The following is a 27,304-nucleotide window of genomic DNA, read 5'->3' as shown; positions in this document are numbered from 1 at the left end:
TGAAGGCAGTGGCACTATTTGAAAGGATTAGAAGAATTAGTATGTGTGACCTTGTTGGAGAAAGTGTGTCACTGGGAATGGGCATTGAAGTCTCCCCCATGTTAGGCCCAGACTCTCTCTCTTCCTGTGGCTTGCAGATCAGAATGTAGCCCTCAGCTACATGTTCAGTGACATGAATGCCATAATGCTCCCTGCCATGATGATAGTGGATTAAGCCTCTAAAACCATAAGCAAGGGCTAAATTAAATATTTCTTTTAAGAGTTGCTGTAGTCATAGTATCTCTTCACAACAATAGAACAGCCACATACACACACACAAAAATACCGTCTTACAGTGCAATCAAGTCATACACACACACACACACACACACACACACACAATCTCACAGTGTTGAAAGTGTAGGATTCTGTACTGGGCTGCATCCGAAGCTCTCCTCTGCTGTAGCACAAGCATAGCTAGTTAAGTCTTCTTTGCACTTCAATCTTTATCTCATTATTTTACATTCTGTTTGGGTGGGATATTGAAGTTTCCAGTTGCTATTGAAGAACTGTATATTTCATCTTTCAATTCTGTATTTTTGCTTTAAATTTACAGAAGTTTAGGTCAGTTGCATACCAGATAAATGCTTTTATCATGCTAAGACCCTAAGCAATAGTGAAGAGGGTGCCTGAACTGGCCTTCCCCTGTAATCAGATTGATGACTACCTCAATTGTCATCACAGAACCTTTATGAAGGATTCACATTTATGAATTCAACCATTCACAAATCAAAATGTTTCATAAAAAATCATCTGTACTAAATGTGCACTTGCCTTCTTGGCATTACATCTTTAATACTGTAGAATCACTATTTATACAATGCTTATGTCCTATTGGAGTTTATGAGTAATTTAGAGATGACTAAGAATACAGATGTGTAGTTATATTCAAACCCTGTGCTGTTCTGTATATGGGCTTTATATGTTCTGTATATGTGTGCTGGCAGCTGCAGGAGGTCATGAAACCCCTGCCCCATGTGAACAGGAATGCCGTGGTTTTTGCTTTGGTTTGGATTTTGGTTTTTGGAGATAGGGTTTCTTTGTGTAGTCTTGGCTGTCCTGGAACTAGCTCCTGTAGACCAGACTGGCCCTCAAACTCACAGAAATCCATCTGCCTCTTGCCTCCCAAGTGTTCGCATTAAAGGCTTGTGCCACCACTGCCTGGCACCCAAATGTGTTTTACTTTCTTAGAGACTGACCTAGAGACTGACTTTCTTAGAGACTGATAAAGATGCTTAATTTATCAGAATGTGGGTTTCTGTTTTGAAAGTTTAGACCATATTTTCTTCTCCAGAGAAATGAGGCTCATTGTTCTTTCCTCATGCATGTCCTTTCCACAGCTTGTTGAGTACAGCTTGGAAAGAAGTGTCAAGTATACCATGTTCTAATATTTGCCAGATCAGATCTTCAAATACATCTCATGTTCTCTATTATTCCTCAACGTTGGTTCTTTGGTTAAACTTAGAAGTTCTTCTAGTACATTGAAGCCACGAATTCGTTTTGCATGATTAATTACTCTTTCCTATTTTCCTGTTACTGTAACTTTGATTTCCAGTTTTAATATCCACTATGTATTTTCTAAAGTTATATAAAGATTAACACATAAACCTGTGTCTTTAGACATTTTAAAAATCATTTAAAATTATAGGCATGTGTGTGTGTGTTTGAAAGTACTCATGCAGGCCAGAAGAGTTCATCAGACCTCCTGGAGTTGGAGGTGGTTGTGGTTGTAAGCTGCCCAACATAGGAGCTGGAAACTTAATTCAGTTCCTAGGCAAGCAACTGGAGCTCTTAACTGCTGAACTATCTCTAAAGCTCCTAAAACTATGTCTTCATTCATTTTCTGTTACTTAATAGAATCCCTGAGACTGAATGATTGATAAATCATCAAAGCTTATAGCAGGGCGGTGGTGGCACACACCTTTGATCCTAGTACTCGGGAGGCAGAGGCAGGCAGATCTCTGTGAGTCTGAGGCCATCCTGGTCTCCAGAGTGAGCTCCAGGACAGACACCAAAGCACCACAAGAGAAACCTTGAAAAACAAAAACAAAAGAACAAACAAAAAAATAAAAGTTTACTGAGTTTACAGTTTTGAGAGCTGGAAACTCAAGTCTAGACAGTCTGCTTCTTCTCAGGTTCCTGTGAGGATCCAGTTGCTTTGATTCACTGTAGAGGGTCAGAGGTTGGGGATTCTTGGAAGACAGTAAAGGGGTACTAGACCTATCTAACACCAACATTGTGTGAAACAAAGACTCCTCAGTATGAGTTCCAGAGATGACAAACCATATTCAACTTAATTTGTCTTAAAAATACTCAATAACTAAAGATTTAAGTAACAAATGATATATTGTAAAGAAAATATTAACATAATAACTCAATTAGGTATTTACTATAATTCAGATAATAGTGTGGTTTAGAGGAAGAAACTCACCTGTAAAAGTCAAACAGCTCTTATGCACAGACCTCAAAGTTAAATAAATATTGAACAATGAAAGGGGGGGAGGCAGTAAAGGAGACTTAGAAATCATCACCCTCAAAGCTCTCATCAGTAACAAGCTCAGAGAGTTCATTCAGAAGCTCAAGCCCCAGCACCCACTTTCTGAATCCTAGCCAAGAGCATCTTTCTCTGAAAGGAGTCACCTGAGGAGCAAAGACAAAGGAAAAGCATTTGTCAGTTGTGCATATCTCAGATGGAAGCAGCCAGCACAGCAGGCTCCTTCCTCCTTCAGAAACACTGGAGACAAGGAGACTAAGTGGATTCAAGCCAGGGCTGACCCCTCAAGGGGCTTTCACATGCAATGTCACCTTCTGTGGGAAGGTAGGAGGTGGGCAAGGTGTTCAGTTGGAGGGGGGTAGTATCCTGACACCCTATATGGGCAGTTTTATGGTCATCCAGGCTACAGGAAGAGTAGAATCCATTCTACTGTTCTCAGATATTGGGATAGAACTATTAGAGGAATACCTTAGAGATATCCAGAGCACTAAATTAAATGGATTCCTGAAGGTTCTTTGGCTCCCACTACCCCAGCCAGCCACTGGGCTGCATATGCTCTCCTTTGGGCTCTGCTGACTCAGCCTGTTCCTTCTTCAGTACAAAGCACAACTAATTCTATTATTTCTGGCTCCTTTTCTTTTTTCATTCCAATTGTTAATACCATATTTACAGAGTACAATTTCCATATAGGAAATCTATAACTTTAATATTAAAGCCCTGGCCTTTGGATTCTAGCAATCTTTGTCCACTTACAGCCATGTTCTACCTCATTCTGTTTCTCTGCCTCCTGCAAGAACTCATCATACTGGTATCTAACTTCCATTCACGATAGCCAGAGAAACTACCCAACTGGATTACTATTCAAATTTGGATTTACCAAATGAAATTCAAGTACAACTAGACAGCCTGAGGGTTTATAAATCTTATAAGCTGACGCTTACCAAGACTTGCAGTTTTTGTTATCATTCCATCTTCTTCCAGCTTATCAGCTTGACTAGAGCTGATTGCCATCAGTTTGGAACCAGCGACCTAGTAATCACAACTCAGGTACAGCACTCACATCCTTCTGCCATAAGCTCTCCACAAGTCCTCATCCCTGGTGACCCAGTCATTTGGTTTCTCCCTTCTGCCACATGAGGCAGCTGCGTGGTCTGAGTAACTCTGACTTTAAGTAAACTGATGCTGTTACAAATTCTGTTTGTACTTGCTAACTCTGTACCCCTCAGTCACCCACTTTCACAGCCTTCTGCTCCTGTTGGTGTTAGTTGGAAACGACTCAGCCCTCCTACTTCCCTTATCTGGGTTACAATGCTTATAAGCAGGAAAGAAAAAGGAATTCTTCAATTACCAGCTAGTAGCTCTTTTCCAGCCATAATTACCTCTCATGATGCGACACCCTTTCTTGTTACTCTTCCAAACCTCTGGCTCAGTTTCTAAAATCTTCACTTATTAATACATACATACAACTCAAATAAATGAAATGAAATAGAAAGACCTGTATAGATTACCTCATTGTAAACAGACTATGTGTCAATTGTTTGTGACTAAGAAAATTATAACATGCCGGGCGGTGGTGGTGCACGCCTTTAATCCCAGCACTCGGGAGGCAGAGGCAGGGGGATCTCTGTGAGTTCGAGGCCAGCCTGGTCTTACAAGAGCTAGTTCCAGGACAGGCTCCAAAGCTACAGAGAAACCTTGTATCGAAAAGAAAGAAAGAAAGAAAGAAAGAAAGAAAGAAAGAAAGAAAGAAAGAAAGAAAGAAAGAAAGAAATTTGTAACATTTCCTTCTGTTAGTGTGAAAACAAACCAGCTCCACGATTTTCCCCTTCCTGACAGTTTTACATCCTAGCTTCTTCTTTTGTGGCCCAGGCATGCTCAAGCAGCTCTTTAAATCTGTACTGCATCCACAGTACACAAAATCTCATTTATATTGAACGTGTGACCTATGATTCGCTTTATCCCTCCTACTTTCACTTCAGCTGGCTGGCTGCCTTCCGTCTCTACAAGCTAACTAATTCAGATGTGGAGCGCAGGGACTCTTGTGTTCCCTGAACTCTGTGTGATGGCTAATGTGGATCTCAGCTCTTCACTCTTCTCTTGTTTTGGCTGTAAAAAGTTTCCTTCCTTATCTCTTTGAAAATTTCTTCCCATTCACTCCTCCTGTCCCATCTTCCTCTGCTGGAGCTCCTCATAATGAAATCATTTCTTTGTACTGGTCTCATTACATACTGTCTGTCTCCTGCAGACCGGCAGATGTTCTCATGCTTCTGGGCACATTTCTGATGGTGACTCTTCCATCTTTCTCTTAAGCTTCAGTCAGCTCAACTCCACCAAACTGCCTGTTTCATTTTTCATCTGGATAACCTCGTGATCAATGGTTAAAACTGAACTTACCTTCTTTCTAGAAAACTCATGTGGATATTTTTCTGTGACAACTGGTAGAGTTTATGTACCCAAGTATCAGAGTTAACTCAGGTGCAGCCAAATACTTTTCCTGTTGTGTGACCTTTCTTGCAGGGTTACCCTTATGTAGGAGCTATGAGCTATATGTGGCCTGTGTTGAATTTGTTGTCTTGATGCTTGAGTACAGGAAGATTGAAAGAAAAAATTACACTCTACAAATGATTGTTGATTGTATTGACACACCCATTCTTCAGGCTTTTGCTCAGATGGTGTTCTTGTGCTGTGTTTGGATGTTCCTCCTTCACAGCTCTGCAGTACCTCCTTCTGGACTTACTGGGTTCTTTGCTGCTGAGTTGCAACTGTGTCATCTGTGGTTTGCAGTCCTAATGACAGGTGAATTGTCAGCCAGGGATGGTTTCTCAGTGAACAGTGGGGAGCTTTAAGAGAACCTCAATAAATGTCTGATAACTGAATGATTTAAGCTTCCTGCTTAGGCCCAGTACAAGGAATTTCAGGGCTGTGTTTCCATGTTCCTAAGCTTGTGTTGACAAAGCACTACAAACAATATAAGCTTGCATGTCAGGTTCACAATAGTCGAACACATTCACTCCCCACCAGCAGCCTACAGACTATATTTTAGAGACTGCTTACATACGGACTTAATGCCAGAGAGTTCATAATTTGTGAATGCTGAAAAAAATGAAAATATTTATCTTTAAACCCTTAAATTCATGGAAATGAAGGGCTTATTTAAACTGTGCTGCTGAGCTGCCTAAGAGAAGACTGATGACAAAGGACTTTCTCAAAAACAATCACTTGTAGCCATACAAGTCAGGAAGGAAACTCCAAACTTGCTTCAGGATCTAGTTGAATAATAGCTAGCTCATAGTAACAATGTGTGAGCATTTCAACCTAGTTACCAAATTTTGGTTTTTATGATTATCATAAGAGAAAATAGAAAACCAACAGGTAGAATGAGTTATGGCAAGTAATTACTGTAACCCTTTAGGTGAAATGCTATGTGTGAAAGTTAAACTTGAAATCTGCATAAAGAAAAAATAGTCACTAATCATCACTTAGCAACTACTCTTGTATATTCTTCTTCCATGCCCCTATCTGTCCCTGCAATGTCTCATGTGATGTTTCCACAGAAATCCTCATTATGGTGTACAATCCTGTTCTAGAGTTTGGGGGTAAGGGACAAAGGAAAAATATTTTGCTTGTCACCTGGAAAAGGAAGCCATCTGCAGTCTAAGAACTTAGGTTTCGGAGAAATGACTCAGCAGTTAAGAGCACTGACTGTTCTTCCAGAGGACCCAGGTTCAATTCCCAGCATCCACATGGCAGCTCACAACTGTCTTTTACTCTAGTTCCAGGTGATCCAATACCCTTACACAGACGTGAATGCAGACAAAAGACCAATACATATAACATTTAAAAACAAACAAACAAACAAAACAAACTTAGGCTTCAACAATAATCCGTTCCACCAAACTGACCCCAGGGGAGTCAAGTGAGGTAAAAGCCTGAGAAGCACAGATCACTAAAACGAGGAAGAGCTGCAGTCCTCTTTAGTGAAAAAGAAACGGTAAAAAGGCAAAGAGGTGTGGTGTTGGATGGAAATGGTCCCCATAGGCATAAATTTGAATTCTTGGTCCCTAGCCCATGGAACTGCTAGGGAAGCGTTAGCAGGTGTGGCTTTGTTGGAGTAGGTATGCCACTGGGGCTAGGTTTTAAGGTTTCCAAAGACTCACCCATCCCCAGTTGGCTCTCACTGCCTTGTGCCCGTGGATGAAGAGGTAAACTCTCAGCTGTTCTTCAGCCATGTTTTCACTCCTCCATTGCCGTTGTTTTGTTGAGAAATGGGAATGAAGGGTCTGGCAAGATGGGGATAAGACAGAAGGCAGCTGGCACTAGGATGAGGGGCCGACAGACAATCCCGAGCCCTTGCAGGTCAGCCAATGTAGCTAAAGGCTGCACTTCTGGTTAAGTCCACACAACTCACACACACACACACACACACACACACACACACACACCAAGAATGGAAAGAGGGGAAGGAGGGAGGGAGGGAAGGAGGGAAGGAGGAAATGGAGGCTATAATGTTGGTCTAAGTGGGTTTATTGGTGCTGTGTATATACGGTATGGAAAGAAAGGAATTGTTACTGAGAAGTAATAGGTAGTCAGCTTGGATAGCAGTCTGAAACGTTTCTTAGATATGGGAGGGAATATGGAGACCACAGGACATATGAGCTTGGACTGTGGAGAAATGTTTTTGGCTGGAGATGCAAATTTGAGAGTTATCAATGTAGTTACCAGGATTTCTGGAGAGCAGGAATGAAAAATTTAATCATTTTACAAACATTGCAGTAAAAGGTCAAAATAGCTAGTAGAATTAACAAAGTCTTCAACTAAGAACAAGAGAGATACTACTACCTTTAATTAGACATTTAGCAAATTTTATCCAAGAGTCATTCTTCAGAAGTGAGGGATCTAGAGTCAGAAATGCTGAATATTAACTGTTAGGTACTGTGTGGACTGGGGAAAAACAAGTTTTAAAACAGTCTAAGCATTTGATGTGTATTAATTTAATCTGTGCAATAACCCCACCGCGTAGATTCTTATCTTTATTTTGCATATGAGAAAACAAACATAGAGAGGTTTAGTATATAAACGAAGAAAGTGGGGCTTGGGCTATGGAGGCAGCAGACATGGATACCGAGTTTTGCAAGTGTATAGGAGTCACCGGGATGTCCTGTGTCTCAGGGTCTTACCCATATGAGGGAGGCAGCAGACATGGATACCTAGCTTTGCAAGTGTATAGGAGTCACCGGGTTGTCCTATGTCTCAGGGTCTTACCCATATGAGGGAGGCAGCAGTGTCCACTGCACAGTGTCTTGGAGAGGATGAAAGTACAAGCAGTCTGTAGGACATCTACAATACAGGGGAAGTCATTAATGGCAATCCTTCTACCACAGCCTTTGTCTTTTTAAATAAGATAAAATTTTACAGATTACTTTTGTTATCAAGGTCCTAAGATGAGTTATTGAGTTCTTGGCTGCCTTCCAGGCAGAGCTGTGGCATATGAGGAGAGGAAGCTATAGACTAGGATGTACAGTTCAGACTGGCATTTATCAGAAGAAGTACATCAATATCTTAGGACCATCAATACTCTTTAAGCAGCCTGCTTGGTGAATTTTACTGATTTAGGTACGTCAGGGCATGCAGTAAACTAGTCTTTGCCCTTAAGCTATTTATTATCTCAAGTTCAGAATATGGGGAAATTCAAGTACTGGGATCAATACATGAAAGTGCCAATTCTTAATAAATTCTGCTTTGGCTCTTTGGCAAGAGAAGTACAAGCAGGAAGGACACAGGCTACAAAAGCTACCTGCAAAGACCTGAACAACTTACTTACTATCGCACTGCTTTAATATATTTATAGCCTTCTTCTGTTGGCAACTGTGTCTGTCCTCATTCTAGTATGCCCTCAGTAAGCCACCAAGATCTTAACCTTCATAACACAAGTGCCATTCACTGAAGCAGTTATAACAGTAAAGGAAAGCGAGCTAATGGGATTTAAAGTGTTACAGGCCACTGAATCACCGGCAACTTGGTGAGAACATGTGAAGAAATGTCACTCTCAGCCTTGCCAGCACATTGAAAGCCTGCTAATGAAACAGACCTCTGAAACATGAAGGCTATCCCAATAGCTTCTGAAACCCTCCAGATTTCCTCTGGAAACCTCTATCACAACAGAAAGACTTTATGGATGATTTCTACTTATTTCTCTTCAGGTTTCACTTCTCAGCACCTGTTCTGATAGAGACTGACCCCCCCAGGCTTCCTATCCTGTTCATCTGCTCATAGGTGCCATGAGCATCTTGAGGTCTAAACACAAACAAAAGGCAGCAAAGGGCTTCATCCCCTAGCCCTGAGGATGAAGAAGTGATATAAAACCCACTCAGAAACACATTTCTCAGATTTTTAGGGATCTGATGTATTTCTAATGTCTGTTAAAGGAAACAAACACAAAATTTAAAAACACAATAGCTGTGACAACATAAAGCTAGGAAAAAAATAAATGGGCTAGATCATGATCTGGAGAATTCTTGGGCACCAGACAAGAGCATGGGTATAAATCACTCAGAGAATTAGATCTGTTCCAGGCTTCATTAGTTCTAATTATCCCCCAAATATGCTCAGCAGAATGTGCGTGGGTCTGCTGGGACTGACGCACAATAGAGTGGGCAACATATAAACTCCTCTGAGCACAGATCGAGTTCATAAAACAACTGAGACGCCTCTTACTGCATAAGCACCAGATGAGACTTCAGACTGCACTCTGAAGCCTGCTTTTGTAAAAGTTGGGGCTTCTTTGTTCTCTGTCTAAGATACAACAACAAGGCCAAAGCTCAAGCAGACTGCTTTTTTGTTCTGTTACCTAAAAAACACAATTGTGGTGGGGGAAAAAAAAACAAAAAAACAAAACACTAATTTCATTTGAACCAAGTATGGTGGCATACACAACAACTCCAGCACTAGGGAAGCAGAGGCAGGCAGATCTCTGTGAGTTCAAGGTCAATCTGGTCTTGATAGCAGGTTTCAGGACAGCCAGGGCTACACAGAGAGATTGTCTCAAAAATAAATAAAAAAATAATAGTAATTTCATTTAGTTAGGGGGGGTTGGCAAATAAAAACATGAAAATTAAAATTTAAAAGTAAATAATATTCATAAAAAGTGAATACAAATGGGATTTTTGCGCATTTTTTAAACACAAAAATCTAGATATGGAATATATTTTGCATTTTATTACTTATTTATTTATTTTTTATTATTTAATCCTCCAGTGTATTTTCCAAACAACTCAACCCATTGGAGGCTTTTTGGCTCTCTATTCATTACCTGACTCTGGCATGCTGAAAACTCAACCCAAGCACTGTACTTCAAGAAAATGACTCAGTGCAAGGGTCCTTCCTGTTGGTAAGACTACCTTGGCAAGATGGCTCAGCAGAAAGAGGTGCTCACCTCGAAGTTGATGCCTGCATTAAATTCCCAGATTTATACAATAGGAGAACCCACTGTGACTCTCTTAAGTTGTCAACTGACTTTCACATGTGTAACATGGCCTATGGCCTACATACAAGCCCACCCCCAACAGATAAATAAATGAATGAATAAAATTTAATAAAAAATAAAGTTTTCAGGGCTCACTTTGACAGCAGACATACGGAGAAGATTCAAGGGCCACCACCCAAGGATGACAGTGAAGTGCTCCACAGTTTGAAAGGATTTTATGTCGTCTTTAACTCATTAACTCTATTATTTTTTACAAGCATTTACTCCACTGATGTTAAATTATTTCAAAACTGTTGCTACTATTTAAAAATGAAAATGGTACTAGGCCAACACACAGAGGATTCCCATAGTGGTTTGTGTAGCCTGAGTGCTCTTCATTTGCATGGAAAGTTGATTTGTTTTCTGTGCAGTAAGCATGCATAAAACCTGGTGATTCTGTTTATAGACACAAAAGCTATTTGCCAGGAAAAGTGACTCAGCTCCAAATGGGGTGTACATTCTGACAAAAACATGGGAAACTAGGTTAGAACTTTAAGCATCTCTGTGTGTATTCCTGTGTGTGGGGGTGCTCATACAATGTGCACCGTGCATGAAGACAGCAGAGAGGTCAACCTCAGGTAGTATTCCTTGGGTGTTGTCCATTGTGTTTTTAAGACAGGTCTCTTATTAGCTTGACTGACTCACGTGGTAGTCTACATCCAGGGATCTGCCTGTCTCATCATCCCCAGGGCCAGGATTCTAAGCATTTTCCACCATGCCTGGCTTTTGTTTGTTTGTTTTGTTTGTTTGTTTTTTGAGACAGGCTTTCTCCGTGTAATAGTCCTGCGGTCCTGAAACTCACCTTGTAGACCAGGCTGGCTCTGAACTCACAGAGATCCACTTGCCTCTGCCTACCCAGTACTGGGATTAAAGGCGTGTGCTACCACGCCTGACATACCTGGCTTTTTAATGGATGTTCTTAAGTTTGAACTCAGGTCTTCATGCTTGCCTAGAAGGTGCTTTATGGACTGTGGTATTTTCATAGCCCAGAATTAAAGTATTTGACAAGGAATATTTAGTGAATTTTACCTGTCTATATATTTCTTTCTTTCTACACCTAGGATAAGTTCATACACTAAAGTTATTTAAGCTAAATTCTGTTTTTGTATGGACACTGAATTTGCAAACTTTCACAAATTTTTAGAAAGAACTGTTATTCTTGTTCTTACTCAAAATAATAATTTAAAACTTATTCTCATTCAAACTTTGGAAAAATACCTAAAAGTAGCAAGATAAACTGAGTTGGAAAAGCACTTGGAGTTTTAGTTACAATGGTGTGAAAGTGCACACCTTTAACACCAGAACTCAGGAGGCAGAGGCAGGAGGATCTTTGTGAGTTTGAGTACAGCCTGATATACATAGCAAGTTCCAAGACCAGGGTTATATAATAGAGTGACCTGTCTCAAAAAATATTCTAGTTACATATGTTTAAACCAATAAGATATTAGTGTTTATGAATCAGGGAATGAGAAAAACTTCCTGTCTCTAAAAAGGTGGGAGTTCAAGGATTAGAACCTGAGGTGGTCCTCTGATTTTCACATGAATGTCCATGGAGCATGTGTCCCTGTACTCAGATGAACGAACACACACACACACACACACACACACACACAGATATTTATGCACGGCATTTAGCAACAGGATTTTCATAGAACCCAACGTTGACTTAACTGTCTCACTTACTGAAAGTTGCTCTAGAGTCCCCAGCTCATTTGTGAGTAATATACTCTAGTCATCATATTTACCAAAAGCCATACGGCGAAGTTTGGGTCTTGGACAGGGTAGTGGGTATCATGAAACATAGAATTAATACAAGGACTGAAGGGCACAGGTATATTCAATCTGATATCTGACATATAGCTTATTGACAGACAATGGAACTGTATCCCAATAAACCCATCATAAACTGAAAATACCACTAGGTGAGAATATATTTACTACAATTAACATGCTAGACCTCACAGCTTCGTGGCAGGGTGTACTTCAGAGGATGACTGTTGTACTCAGTGGGAGTTGTGGCTCTTGGGCCACTGTTCAGCGTCTTGAGCAAGTGCTGGACCACACATCACTGGCCCAGGAAGAGATCATTATCAAGAGCGGTTCCCACCAAAGACTATTATAGAGTAAAAGAGCTGTAATATGATGACTGATCATGCTCACTTTAAAAAGCTTCTTTCTGTTAAAAGAATAATACTGTGGGGAAAAATCCCTTATGAAAAGGTAAGAGTTTCAAGGAGGGACTTTGACCCTGTGTCAGGAAGAGCTTTTTATGAATTCTTTCTTGTTAGTGAATGTCTACTGGGTGCATGACGGGCTTCTTCTCAGCAGAGGGACTGGAGAGCCATGAGGGTAACAGAGCAGACACAGAGCCAAAGGAGGGGGCCATACAACTCCCTAGAGAGAGTGTCAGACTCATGAGGCAAAGGTTATTCTTCCTCATACTAATTGCATGGTATAGTATAACAAAATGTTCACTTAAACTTTATATGCATTTACATATGTTAGGCATTAGTTTTACTGGAAATCCTAAGTATCATAATTAAAATGTATATGAAAATTTTGTAAAACAATAGACAGATGTCTATTATTGAAAACAATCCTCACGTTTGATAGGGGGGGAAAGCACCTGGGACTCCCAACGCTTTCTTTGTTCTGATTTGATTTTGGTTTTGAGACGGGGTGGTTGATGATTCAGCCCAGGCTGGCCTTGGATTTGCTATGTAGCCCAGGCTGAATTCGAACAGTTTTTCTTGCTTCAGTCTCCTCGGTGATAGGATGATAGGTAGTTCTGTGCCAGAATACCTGATATATAGCATTCTTGAGCAGGGCTGCACTTTAATAATGAAAGGGAGTTTTCAATAAGTCTTGAAAAAAGCTATATATTATTCTGGCTTAATAAAGCTCATTGATATCACAGAGTGACACAGTATGAAAAAAGAACCCTATGGCAGTACATAGATACTTTTCCAAATAATAGTTAAGTCAATTATTTCTAAACTTCTCTTTTTATAAAGACGCAGTCCATTAACTTTGTTTTTACTTTTCTGTTTGTATTTATTTATTTTGTGTGTAAGGGATGGGGCATGTGCTTTATAGAGCACATGTGAAATACAAAGTACAAAATACAAAATAAGTAAGTTTTCTTTCTCTACTGTTTGGATCGTGGGGATCACACTCTTGTCATCAGGCCTGGCAGCAACTGCCTTTAGCTGCCTAGTCTTCTCACTAGGCCTACCTATGAGTATCAGTTGGTTTTAGAAGGAACTAGATCTTTTGGTGAATCAGTACAATTTTATATTCATTAAATAGTGTATATTCTTCATAAATATTTTCCATATGTGGAAGACCAAAAAGTTATAAAATTAAAATTTATAACATATTACGATCTCTGTAATACGGAATTTAAGTCACTGATCATATTCTTAAGTTAATGTATCCTTAAAGCAGACCTTTAGTTTTCTTTTCAGAATACTAACCATGCAGCTGCTGCTACAAAGAATATGGGGAAGTACATGAACCCACATATACCTGTTTTTGTAACGTAGACCACATGCTTTAGAGCTGACACCAGTCACTGTCAGACCAACCTCGCTCTGAAACTATTTATGTGACCCTTGGTAAGACTCTTAACCTTCCCAATTTGGTTTCTTCATTTTTGAGTCCTAACATTTCTTTTGCAGACTGAATGAGATCATACACTCATTGAGTACTGTTCTCCATTCCACCTCTCATGTTGACTTACGTATAAAGAATAATCACCAGCCCACTTAGAGCATGTGGGGTCTATACACAGAGGCAGAAGGGCTCCAACATTCAGGTTCTCTTCGAAAAAGAGAATACATTTCCCCCAGAATTTCACCAGCTTTCTCAAGTTTTCCTATTACCTGATTTAAAGCTATTTTAAAAACATACTCTTGACTGTCTGTGCCATATATCCCACATAGATCTCATTAAGAGTATTATAGTATCCAAGGTGAAGGCTGCCAATCATACAGTGAAACAAACTTCATAGCATCATAAAGTGTTATTTTGATTTTTTTTAAAGATACAGATATTGAAACTATCACAGCCAATCATTTGATTTTGACATGAGCTTAAAAGGTTAAGTTACTATCTGAAGAAAGGTAATCTGGTTGCCTTTCACAGCAGTCTGCAAGCTCGGCAATCTGCATAGAGAGGGGCATTTGTCATCATTAGCTGAGCTGTGACAGCTGGCACCCAGGGTGGCCTGGAATCAAGAAGTGGCAGAGATACTCTGGGTTTTGGTTGCCATTCAGTGTAGTCTGTTTCTTGAGGATCAGGTGTACTATATGAAACGCTTCGTGATGTAACAGCACTGAACATACTTGCATTTTTCCATAACATGCGAATACAACGAAGGCATGTAACTAGCAGGCTGCCTCTAGACAACAAGATGCCCTACATCCGCGTCCTGCCTGCGTCCTAGATGGGGGCTCTCTTCAGTACCCAGACAGGTCCACAACAGTGGTTTTCTTGCTGTTGTTGATGCTTTTAATTCTGTGTTAACACTGGGTTAGGATATTCAATTAAGTACATTTAAGGAAATGGAACAAAGGTGGAGAGGGTGGGTTCTCAGATACATTAGAAATAACTTCTCAGGAAAGAGTTCAATTACATACATTCAATATGGTACATGCTCTTGGGATAATATTAATATCAAAATTAGATCTTTCCTATGACATGCTCGTCCAATTGTTTCAAGTGCATATAGTTCATACTGAATATTTTCAAAACATTCCTTGAGAAAGTTTAATGTAATCTTTTATTCAAGTAAGTGCTAAGTGTCTGAAATAGTTGTGGTTAATATCTTTTAAAGATATTTATTAAAACTGAAAATTTTACAACTACACTTTTATATCTAGTTAATACAAAGCAATATAAATCATTAAAGAGAAAGTTTAAAATAAGGAACAGGTTGACCAGACCTTTGAAAAGTTAGAATGTCATACACAGTCTCTCTACAGTCATCAGCGTTTAAAAATGTAATCAATAACACTGACTTTATATTATTATGTAAACTAGTTTTTCACAAATAAAACTAATTTTTGTGTTAATGTAAAATCTATGCAAATACATGCAGTCATTTATCAGGAGAGCTGACAAGCATTCCATATTGGAGGGGGAAATGAAACTGCCTTAAGAATAGAGGCAATTAATTATTTTTGTATTTTTTCTTCTTCTGTCTTGAGGCACAAAAGTTATCCATCCAGTTAAAACAGCAAATGAAATAAAGAGATTATTTTTTTATTTAAACACATATGGCTTTTGCCTGCAATACTGATCACCACAAGGTCTACAGATGCCCGTGGCTAAATTGTGTGCTGGCAGATGCACACAGGGGAGAACGTGCTAATGCAGCGTGGAGAGCAAAACAAATGAAGAACTGCGCTGCCTACTAGGAAACCCCAGCCCAGAAACAAACCCACACCCACCCTTCCCCAATGAATTATGCATTCTGCTTATCAAATACAGGTGAAGGTTACAAAAAATTAACCTTGGTCTGTTGCAAAAGCAGAAAATGCTTTTAAATTAGTAAAGACATTTTTATGTGCATGGTACTTATCAATGTAGGTGAATGTATAAGAAGTGTATGTATGTTTTTTTATGAACAGAATCGCTAGTGACATTAAAACTGATCCTACAACAAAAAGTGTATAGTACTGAAATGCATGTGACTAGATAGAAATTGTTGAATTTCTAATTAGTCGTTTTAAAATCCATTTGCCAACAATCTCTGAAGGTATTACTGAAGACTGTTAAGAACTGGTTTATGGGGGCTGAAGAGAAAGGTCTAAGGATGAGTACTTGCTGATCCTATAGAGACCCTGAGTTTGGTTTCCAGCACCCATATCAGGCATCTCACAATTGCCTGTAATCCAGTTCCGGGGCATCTGACATCCTCTTTTGGACTTCACAGGCGACTACAACACATGTGGTAGGCACACACACACACACACACACACACACACACTCAAATAAAAAAATATATAAATCTTAAAAAAACCTAACCAAAGCAACAAAACAACAAACATTACAGAATGTTTCTGCAAATGAAATCTATATTTAGTCCCTCTTTCCTTTCGACAGATTAATGTGAAAACACAAAAAGTTATTTCAATCTTTTACTATCTGAAACACTATGGTTTTGTGTGTGTGTGTGTGTGTGCACACGCACGCGTGTTGCATGTGCAGGCTATTTTATAAACACTGAAAAGAAATGTTTCCTAAGAATGGTTTAAGATTATTAAGAAAGCAATAACTTTTTTCTTAATAGGCCTGTAAGCTTGCATAACATTAAAATTTCTATTTTAACTGCAAATAAAAAATATAAAGCAGAAAGCATTTAAATAATTTGTATATCTTGGAACGGGGTTAAAGACTAGCTGTGTTCTTACAAGTTCCACTTGAGCTATCTGGGACAGCAGCAGCATGAACAAAAATGTCAGCAGCAGCATGAACAAAATGTCTGTACTTGGACACTTTACTAATTCTTTGTTTGGTGTTCTTGACCATCTAAATTTAAGTAGCAATGTGCATTCATATGAAACTTGGATCCAAAGCATATGATGCAAGAATGTGCACACATTATTCAGAATTAGCTATAATTACTCCATAGGTTCATCTTATATCATGTAAAAGAAAGATTAAAGCAACTTCAGAGTAAAATGCAAATACTGAGAGTTTGTGAGACTTCTTTCTTGTGCCATAAAGGTATTAAAAAACAATAATGCCTCAAATATTGCTAATTCATTTCAGAGTTCACAGGATGGTACATTCATATGGAAACCTCACAGACCGGAATTGTACTGTTTGCAAATTATAGTTCAATACACCCTACTGTATTTTTTAAAGTTACTTCTATTTGATTTTATGTGTATGCATTTTATTTTCTGTAGGCTTGTCTGCATGTATATATGTGCACCAAGTGCATGCCTGCTGCCTGAGGAGGCTAGTAAAACACACCTGTCCTCTGTGGAGCTGAAATTACATATGGTTTTGAGTCACTGTCACCATGTGGGTGTTGGGAATTGAACCCAGGTCTTTTAGAACAGCAGCCATTGCCCTTAACCTCTGAGTCATCTCTCTAGTCCTACACGTAACTTTATGAATCAGATTTCATATCAAAGTAAAGCTAGTGTTTTCACTTAACAGGATCCTCAACTTTTATTTTAAAAAAACTCCATCTTTTAAATCATGCTCTTAATTTTGATTTTAATTTTTTATTCAGAAAAATAAAAAGGTTATGTAGATTTAAAAGTATCAATTGCTTATCAATTCTACTTTCCACTTGACGTATTTAACATGACACTATATAAAAAATGTGCTTAAAAGAAATAGTACACAGAGGTTGGAGAAATGGCTCAGCGGTTAAGAACACTGAATGCTCTTCCAGAGGACCTGGGTTCAATTCCCAGCACCCACATGGCAGCTCACAACTGTCTGAAAATCCAGTTTCAGGGGATCTGACACCTTCACACCAATGCACATAAAATAAAGATAAATAAATCATAAAAAATTGAAAAAATAAATAGTACACACTGGTAAACTAAAATTTTCATACTTGTATAGTGAGTATAGCCAAAAGGGAAAACCAAATATTATACAGGGGTCTGTTTGCAAACATTTGCCATATATATGACATATATATATATATATATATATATATATATATATGACAATTCCTTTTTTCTATAAAATATTTGTCATTACATAAATGTGGTAAGGGGTGATCATTTTCTATAATTATTTTAAATTAGCACTTTAGTTAATAATTACTGAAAATTATAATAAAGCCCAATTATAGGAATGCTTTGTTCATTCAAAAAAAAAAAAAAGCTCCAAACACTAAATAACAAAAGGGAGAGATTATTTTAGATCAGCACTCACTGAAGTTGATCAGTTAGAAACCATATTCTAGGCTCAAGGTCATGCCGAACATTTTCAGTGCCTTAATCATGCACAGTATGAAGTGGTAATAATGGCAGTGCAGGCCTAGATTAACAAGCTAATCACACCTGGTTCCACTGTTTTCTCTGAGTGCAATAAAAGTGCAGCCTACCCAGAGCACTGGGGCTGCATTCACATACATGAATTCTAGTAAATCCATGTTTGTTATTTGTTAGGGGGTGTCCTTGTTTTTATTTGTTCATACAGGGGGAAAACGAAGTGATGAGCCCATTTATCCTGTCTGCTTATTTCTGTGATGTCTGAATGAAGAATACAGGCTAAGATTTAACAATAACAATTTTAGTTCCGTCATGATACGGGGTATGTTGCCAAGGATTCTGAGGAATGACAGAGAGATTGTCATTCCATGACACTCAAGCGAATGTAAATCTCATTGTCCAAAGACACTTGGAAGAAATCAGAGACATAATCATTATGAACAGAAAAAAAAAATCTTTTCATTGATGAGTTTTCCCTCGACCTTTTTTCCTTCCCCTCCCCCACCCCAATTTATGGAAGCAACTTGAAATACCCTGCACCTCTACGTACATATTCAAATGAAGGGAGGGAACAGAGACAATTACATATACAAGCTGGGCTTTTAATTCTGTTATCTATAAAAGGAAAAGTCTGGCTATCACTCAAGCAGTGGTAGTGATCCTTAGACCTCTGTTTCCAACTGGCATCTTTAATCTCTAAGTTACTTTTCTTTTCAACACTTATTAATGCCAACATTAAGCAATAGTGTAGAAAAAAGCATTTGCCACTACAGATGTGAACATATGACTGTGCGCTAGGGCAACAAAGAATACTGAGGCAATGGACTCCATTATTCAAGCAATTTTTAAAAATTCACCTCCGTTCTTAGGGTGCTCAGATTGAAGAAACAGAAGAGGTCTATCTCATATAAACATTGACCTTAATCTCCTGTGATGAACCTGACTTTCAAACACAAAATAATGACTTTAAGAAGTCCTTGCAACTCTCAAGCTATTTTGTTTTAGTGCTTTTATACCATAAGTCACAAGAGAAAGAAAGATATGCCATCAAATTACCCAGAAAACGCCCTCTATTTTACTTTATTTAATATGACACATAAAGAAAACCCTGCACAAATATCTGTCTTTAATTTCTCTAGTGTAAAAGGTACTACATTATGTCTGGCAGAAAAAAACAGTTAAAGTAGCTTGGGTACATTTTTAGAAAAGAGGAAAGGGAAGAAATCAGATGCATACAATGAGCCTTCAAAGCCACTCCAGCAGTAGAGATAAATAATTTAATAAAATCAACTTCATATTCTTTTAAAGTCTCCAGAGTAATAAGCAAATATTAAAAAATAAAACTTTAACTTCATGAACAGTTGTGAATAATCTAGCTGCTGGCGATAATGAAAACACGGAGCACAGTGTGTATGTGAGCCTTGCAACTGCTCAGACCCCTATGAGCTTCCACAAGGCTTCACTGGTGAAGTCAGTGAGCTCGCAATTCAAGTTTAAATAGTCATTAAAAACAAAACAACAAAAAAACCTAGAAACCTTAGGTTCTATACTTGTGAACACAATGCAGTTTTTCTTTATAGGAGACTGCATGCGTGACTTTGCACAGGCCATGAAAGTGCACCCCCTCCGGGACAGTCACTCAGGAAGCTACACTTCAGAAACAGTTGTCTTGTCCTTATTATTTGGGATGTTCCAAGTGTTGAAGTTCACAACACTTGTTTTATGTTCACAAATATGGCTAGTTGTTATAATAACAGGCTTGTATTAGCTTCATGTGTTTTCCCTAATTGTAATATTTTAAATCCAAACTGCATTTGTTAAACCCTAAACATCATTCCAATGCAAGCATCTCAGTGGTTACATCATGAGATTCTTGGGTATTTCTTTTCCCTCCAATTAGGTCACTTTTCTTCAATTATCCTTCTATTATTAGCTCATGTCAAGGATGCCTACATGCATACCACTGGAAACAATTCACCATTTATGTCTAAAAACACGAGGTACACATAAGCTTTTCTTCTGATACTTCGTAAGACCTATATTTTAAAAAATCGACTGGCATCAATTCAGTTCTTATACAGACTTTTCATATAATAAAACAGATTTTATATCATTTGCATATAAAAGCATCAGTTCAAACAATCCAATAAGTCGAATGATTTTTTAAATTAAAATTACGATAGTAGTTAATTTACCAGTACAAAACATGTCTAATGCCAAAACCTCGATTAAAATCAGGTGAACTACACAAAAATACATCGTTAATTTTAATTCCTCTCCATGGGCAATTCAATTAAAGAAAGCATGGAGGGAAGGAAGCAGCCATCGGTGCAGTTTAGTTTTCCTTCAACAACGAGGATGTTGAGATTGCGGAATGGATTCAGCTACAGACGCAGTTCATTTCCCGGGCTCAGAGTAGCAGACGACCTGGGTAGCGGCAGCTAGAAAGACAAGCTAGTGTTGTTATTCTAAACTGCCGGGTCAACCTACAGCGACAATAGCCGCCCAGAGTCCAGTTTTATGCAAATCACTGCTAGCGTCGGGTGTGGTGGGTGCTTCAGGACTCCGTGGCCTGGCCTTCAAGAAACCTCACTACCCCGCAACACTCTAGGGCTAACGACTTTCGTGGTTCTCTTGCTCCAAGTGAAAAATCGTTAGGGAAGGGCCTCGGTTCCATCCATTAGTTTGCACAAAGTGCTTCGGTGTTTAGCTTCGCTTTAACCCAATTAAGCCGCACAGCGAGCGCAGAAAGATGCGCCACCTGCGCCAGGCTGCAGTCGGCGACGACGGTATCCCAAATCCCTCTGTCGGACACAGGGAACTACCAGGGTCTCACTGTTGGAGCTACCTCGAGCTCAATAGGCCGGGTTGAGGCAGCGAGGGCGCGATCTGGGGGGGGGGGGGGGGGGGGGGGCGGGGGAGGGAAGGTCAGGGCCAAGTATCCCTAGGTTACACAGAGGTCCGAGAACTCTCGGCCGGGGCCTCTCTAGGGCGGGGCGGCGGCGAGAGCAGAGTGGTACAAGGGCACCGAGCGTGGTTTGCAGCAGTAGTGGAGAATAGGGACACCCAGAAAGCTTTACAATTAACCTGAGAGCAGATGAACCAAGGAAGAGAGCTGGGGAACGAGCAAGGGCCGCGGGGTGAGACTGACTGACTGGCGCAATCCCACCCTGAGGACCCGCGCGTTCCCACTCCCTGCGGCACAGTTCTTTCTTGTTGGTTTGGTGCTAAGGGTTGCCTCCTTCAGCTGCCAAAAGGTAGCAGTGCATTCACCCGAGACGCCTGCAAACTGGGGAGGGGCTTTGAGAATTCCTACTCCATTCTCCCAAGGGAAAAGAAGGTCTTGGGGGAATGGGACAGACGGCCATGGTAAACCCCAAATATTACACACTATTTTAATCTAAATCGGAATCTATCATTCTTGGGTAACAAGAAACAAAATTAAAGGTGGCCCTGTGACTTTTAAAAGTTGGGAGTCTTCAACAGGAGTCCATTAAAACCGCTTACACAGGTGTTACTCTATCCTTATACTGGAAATCTTTTAATGCGAAACAAACAGACCTCTGCACTAAAACCAGGCAACTGAAATCTACTATGCAAACCCTAATCACTCTTTCTTTAGCTCATGTGCACCGAGGACTCATCTGGTGATGGCATTGGCTAGGAGGAGCTCCCTAAAAACCCCTTTAGCGTTCCAAAAAAAAAGAAAGAAAGAAAGAAAAGAAAAGAAAAAGATTTCAGTATGAAACCTAAAGAAACAAACTCAAACCTGAAAGGTTACAAATTAAATTTTGAAGCCCTTGGCCATCTTCTCACAATGAAATCATAAAATCCCATAAGATTAGGAACCCACTGTTGGTCTCCACTAAAGATACCTGAGATGGGAGATCTGTCTTTATGTCTGCATGAACTAACAAGGTCGAAGGGCCACACCTTCAAGTTCTCAAGTTAAGTCCACTTCAGTGAATCGTCTAGATTCTGCCCAACACAGCTCATCTAAATCCCAAAGATCTTGCGGAAAGTATTCCGGAAAGAGCACCATACAGCCTTCACGGTGGTTTGTTATGTTAGCACTGGCCAGCCTAGCTACCGACAGACAAGGGGAACTGCAGACAGGTAGGTGAGCTTGTTTTAATCAGCCCTCTTTAACTGGGTAGATATTATCTATGGTACTCAGCGGCAATTTTTAGATTCCTCTCAGTGAATGAAACTAGGGAAAACCTAGGTAAAAAGAGAACAGGCTTTGCCTAAGGTTTCGAAAAGTGGGAACACCCAACATGGAGAAAAGCTGGAGAACTCAGATCTGAAACTACCAGTCAGTTAAGAAGCAAACTTCTAGCTTGCATTAAAAAGAGCCCAAGGATTACCACGCACTAATTACCTTATTCTAAATTTAAGTTAGTGACTTTGTTCTAAAAGGCTCCTTTGACTTCACTAATTGGTGAATGACCATTGGTACACCTGGTAGCTCACCAGAGGTGAACAGACAAGCAGGCTTTACAGCACTGAGAGACACTTCTCTTCGCCAAGTCTTTTCCAAGTGTCAATATGCTTCAAGTTATACCAAAGCCAGATTTCCTCTTGCTTTCCAACCTGTCTAGGTGGCCTGGGTGGTTTTCTGCCGGCAGCCGCTTCCTACCTTTGGTTTCTGTGCCTCTATCCACGAGGGGGGATTAATTAGCCGGGCTGAAGCTGGGGGAGGCTGTCGTGACGAGCCCAGTGGCGATTGGCCGCCCGCCTGCCTGGCCCTGCCTTTATAATTTCCACACGAGTGCATCTGGGCTTTTACACAAACCAACAGCAGCTTCTTCTGACAGACACACACTCACCCCGACACACACTCGGCACACTTTTCCTCCGTCTGATTAACAGTCCTGCACACACCATGATTACGGGAAAACGTAAATAAATACGTAAAGGGGTGACTATTTTGACTACTGGAAGATCTTTGCGGGGATTCAGCGCAACTTTTGTTTTTATTACTGAGAAGGTGTTCTCTCCACGCGTCTCTCTCAGAGGATTCTTTAGCAGAGGAGAGGGGGGAGAGTGCAGCCTTTCACTTTAAGACCGGCTAGGCTCGCGGATAAAAGCCCGGCTGGGCAGGGCGGCCCCCACTGCAGCCTGTCCGAGAGGCTAGGTGCCTTTTGCGCGTGGTCCCCTTTCACCACCGAAGTTGGCTCCAGCGCTAGCAGCCGCATTGGATCCCACAGCTTATTGTGAGACTCCGGTGTACAATCCGGATCTCTGCCCCAACATGATCGCGGCCCAGGCCAAGCTGGTCTACCACCTGAATAAGTACTACAACGAGAAATGCCAGGCCAGAAAAGCTGCCATCGCCAAAACCATCCGGGAAGTCTGCAAAGTGGTCTCCGATGTCCTGAAGGAGGTGGAGGTGCAGGAACCGCGCTTCATCAGTTCCCTCAACGAGATGGACAACCGCTATGAGGGCCTGGAGGTCATCTCTCCCACCGAGTTCGAGGTGGTACTCTATCTGAACCAGATGGGGGTGTTTAACTTCGTGGACGACGGCTCACTGCCTGGCTGCGCGGTGCTGAAGCTGAGCGACGGGCGGAAGAGGAGCATGTCCCTCTGGGTGGAATTCATCACCGCCTCTGGCTACCTCTCCGCACGCAAAATCCGCTCCAGGTTTCAGACGCTGGTGGCTCAGGCGGTGGACAAGTGTAGCTACAGGGATGTAGTAAAGATGGTGGCTGACACGAGCGAAGTGAAACTGCGAATTCGCGATAGGTACGTGGTGCAGATCACCCCGGCCTTTAAATGCACCGGGATCTGGCCGCGGAGTGCTGCCCACTGGCCGCTTCCCCACATCCCCTGGCCAGGACCCAACCGGGTGGCAGAGGTCAAAGCCGAAGGGTTCAATCTGTTGTCCAAGGAGTGCCACTCCCTGGCCGGCAAGCAGAGCTCGGCGGAGAGCGACGCTTGGGTGCTGCAGTTTGCAGAGGCTGAGAACAGACTGCAAATGGGGGGCTGCAGGAAGAAATGTCTCTCGATCCTGAAAACCCTACGCGACCGCCACCTGGAGCTGCCAGGCCAGCCTCTCAACAACTACCACATGAAGACTCTGGTGTCCTACGAGTGCGAGAAGCATCCCCGGGAGTCGGACTGGGACGAATCTTGCCTGGGCGACCGGCTGAATGGAATTCTGCTGCAGCTCATCTCCTGCCTGCAGTGCCGCCGGTGTCCCCACTACTTCTTACCGAACTTAGATCTGTTTCAAGGCAAACCGCACTCGGCTCTGGAAAACGCTGCTAAACAAACGTGGCGATTGGCAAGAGAGATCCTGACCAACCCAAAAAGTTTGGAAAAACTCTAGAGGATGATCTAATCCAGGGCCGACAAGATCACTCTGCTCAACGTTCTGACGACATGAAAACTTCCTGGTTGATTCCTATTTAGTATTTCCTGAGACAGTGCAAACAATCTCGTCCTTTAAAAGGAGTAACAGCACAACATTTACGCATCATCTCACACAGCCCTAACAAGAGGAGGGAATGGAGTAGGGAAACGGAAAACCTACACCCACAAGCATCTTTATGCAGGCATCTCCCATCTCCCCTGGAAAGTACACAAAACCTGAAAAGACCCGAAAAAAACCCCCAACAACAACGCAAGACCTTGACCAACTCCATCAAAGGATTATAGCAATCTTGAGACTTAGGCGCATCTGCCTTCCAGTAAACAGGACCTGGATGTGGCATCGGAAGGAGCGAAAGGAGCGTGTAATGTATATTTTGATTTGTAACAAATATTGTGATCTCATGTTGTCTTTGAAAGTGTGGATGTTGGTGTTTTGTGATTTGGTGAACAAAACTGAAATTGCCGTTTGGAAATTTCCAGACACTTTCCACAAACAAGGATGCATTTAAAGGTAGATTTCCTTCTGGTACTTTACCTGTCTGTGAAGTGTCTGAACTTAAAAAAAAAGTTTACATTTTGTTTCAAATATATTGCTTGTTCTAACATTCCATAAGTATACTTGAAATGTTATTTAAATATATTCAAAGGAATTTGAATTCAGCTTATATAATAACGCTTGAATATCTGAATTATATATATTTGAAAATGCACTTGAAATACACTGGATAATTACTTTTGTGATTTAGATTTTAATTTCTGTTGCTGATTTTATTTAATTAGAAGAAAATAAATGAAGTAAAATACCCAATTGTTGTGTCTCATTTTAAATTGTTTTCTGTCAGGAGAACTAATGGTTCCTTTTGAAAATCAACTCAAGTCTTTTAAAGATTTTGACTAACAGGCTAATAAAATCACTAAAAATACACACTAAAGGGGCTCTTTTTTTAATAGCTATAGAAAATATCCATTTCCTCAGTTTCTAATTTACTAGCTGGTTCTTTTCTACAACTGACACATTTATAATCTACTTTTGAGACCCTGCTTTTGGTTAGTATTTCTGTAGTTTTTTGACAATGTAAGGAGGGAAAATCTATCATGGCAATATTACTGAGTTTAGAAGCAGCAAATTCTAAGAAAATTAACTTAAAGTCATAAATAGTCTGAAGTTTGTATATGAAATCCAAACAATAAAATGAACGTATCTTTTAGCTAGTATACTTTATCACCCTATTTTAACACAACAGGGGTTATTAGAATAAATTAATAAGAAAACCGCAATTCATTTTTACTACATAGGGAAAGCTAATGACAAAACATAAAGACAAGTTCTTGTTTAAACACAGCACACTCATGCAGCACACACCCATGGCGTTAGGATTCTCTGGTAGCATCTCACTGATCAACAAGTGCTGAGAGGCCTGCACCAAGGTTCTGCATTAGTTAACTCAGGTGTCAGTAAACTTTACAATTTCCTTTGTTCATTTACAAGTAAGAGTCTATAACGTGCCAATTCTGTGTATAACTTAAATATAAACAATAAGGCTCAAGGCTATTTTAGAAAAGTTTTTGAAGTGACTTATAGGACTTATGCTGTCTTTTTAAAAAGACAGTAGATTATCCATTAGAATAGCCCATTATCTCAACCTCTTACTCTAAGAAGAAATTTACAAGACTTACAGTAAAATAAATAAACTAGTGAAATGTATCTCAGAAGGGTGCTTGTCTGTAGGGTTTCACTGTTGGCCAGGGAGGCTAAAATCCACAAGGTAAGATTTAGCCTATATGTATGCCATGCCAATGCACCAAATGTGCATCTTCTGGAATGGTATGTGAGTACAAGGGTGTGCTGTGTGTACATACAAATCAAAGCTGAGAAAGAATCTGCTTCTCCTCCTTTTAAATCCATATGCAAAATCCATTTAATTCAGGAGATGAAAAATGGATGTAATAATGGAAATGAAATTATATGTAAATGGCTCCTGCCCCAGTTTCCTTATAACCTTTCAATAAATAATAATTCATATTGCAGTATATACTTTTGGAAATTAAATGTGATGTTAACACAAAATTTCACAAGACCTATTCTAGTCTTCCCAGGAACTGAGCCACTGTGCCCCAGAGATCTGGGAGAAACTGGTTTAAACACCAAATCTGCCCAAGTGCACACAAAGGCACATAGGAAGACTGCTCAAATGCACATGCTCTGTTACATAAGTTTAGGATTTAAGCTCATTAATACAATCTTTAATTCTGAAAGAAACCATGTGCTATTTCATTCATTTTATTTTCTGTAAGAAAGATGAGAATATATATACCTCTTCAGTCATTTAAAACCAAGCAAAATTGAAAACCACATCCTGCAATCAAAGCCATCAACACTGTGCAGTCTAACTCACTTTTGTGTCGATCTTCTTGAAGGCAGCGTCATCCTCATCTACCTCAAAGTAGATTTCTGTTGTGGTGATAGAGAGAGTTCCTTTGGCCACCACCACAGGAGCAATGAGCTGGGCAGGGGTGCTGAGAACCACAGGGCCTGCAAGACAGGGGCAGTGAGTCAGTCTGGGCCTTTCTGGTGCTCCTAAAGTATGGCGAGGTTTTATCTTTTAAAGATACACTAGGAAAAACTGTAACAATTTTATGCAAGGTCTTTTTATGTTAGGTAAGGAATGTTTAGTATCTATATGGTACCTTAAAACTAGAGGAGTAATTCTATAAAAACTCAAGAGTTCAGGGTGTTGAATAAGAAACCCGTAACATGCAAATTTGCAGCCTCTGCCTAGAAATCTACATGGTTGGTGAGGCACTGCCTTTATCCGACTTACAAATGCTCATCAGAACGGATGCTTCCTGTGCCCTGCTTCTCCAAGAGACCCTAGGCAGTGAGTAATGCCCCCAAAGACCAAC

General features: G+C 40.3%; 2 protein-coding genes across 3 annotated transcripts in view; one reads left to right on the top strand and one right to left on the bottom strand.

Annotated features, from left to right (window-relative positions):
• Positions 1-27,304, bottom strand: part of Nbea (neurobeachin) — a 487,335-nt gene that overhangs the window by 130,663 nt on the left and 329,368 nt on the right. For both annotated transcript variants that reach the window (XM_057757235.1, XM_057757236.1), the window contains exon 40: positions 26,797-26,933. In XM_057757235.1, coding sequence (XP_057613218.1) covers positions 26,797-26,933 — 137 coding nt within the window. The remainder of the gene's footprint in view (positions 1-26,796; positions 26,934-27,304) is intronic.
• Positions 22,807-25,181, top strand: Mab21l1 (mab-21 like 1). Its single transcript, XM_057757237.1, has one exon. The coding sequence runs from the start codon at positions 23,277-23,279 to the stop codon at positions 24,354-24,356; it is 1,080 nt and encodes a 359-aa protein (XP_057613220.1). The 5' UTR covers positions 22,807-23,276; the 3' UTR covers positions 24,357-25,181.

Source organism: Chionomys nivalis, chromosome 24 (genome assembly GCF_950005125.1).
Source record: "Chionomys nivalis chromosome 24, mChiNiv1.1, whole genome shotgun sequence".
In the NCBI taxonomy this organism is placed as follows: domain Eukaryota; kingdom Metazoa; phylum Chordata; class Mammalia; order Rodentia; family Cricetidae; genus Chionomys; species Chionomys nivalis.
Note: the sequence above shows the minus strand (reverse complement) of the source record. Positions and strands in the feature narration are given on the sequence as shown.

Coding starts and splice junctions, on each gene's coding strand:
- Mab21l1 (XM_057757237.1), top strand. CDS start 23,277: ATGATCGCGGCCCAGGCCAAGCTGGTCTACCACCTGAATAAGTACTAC.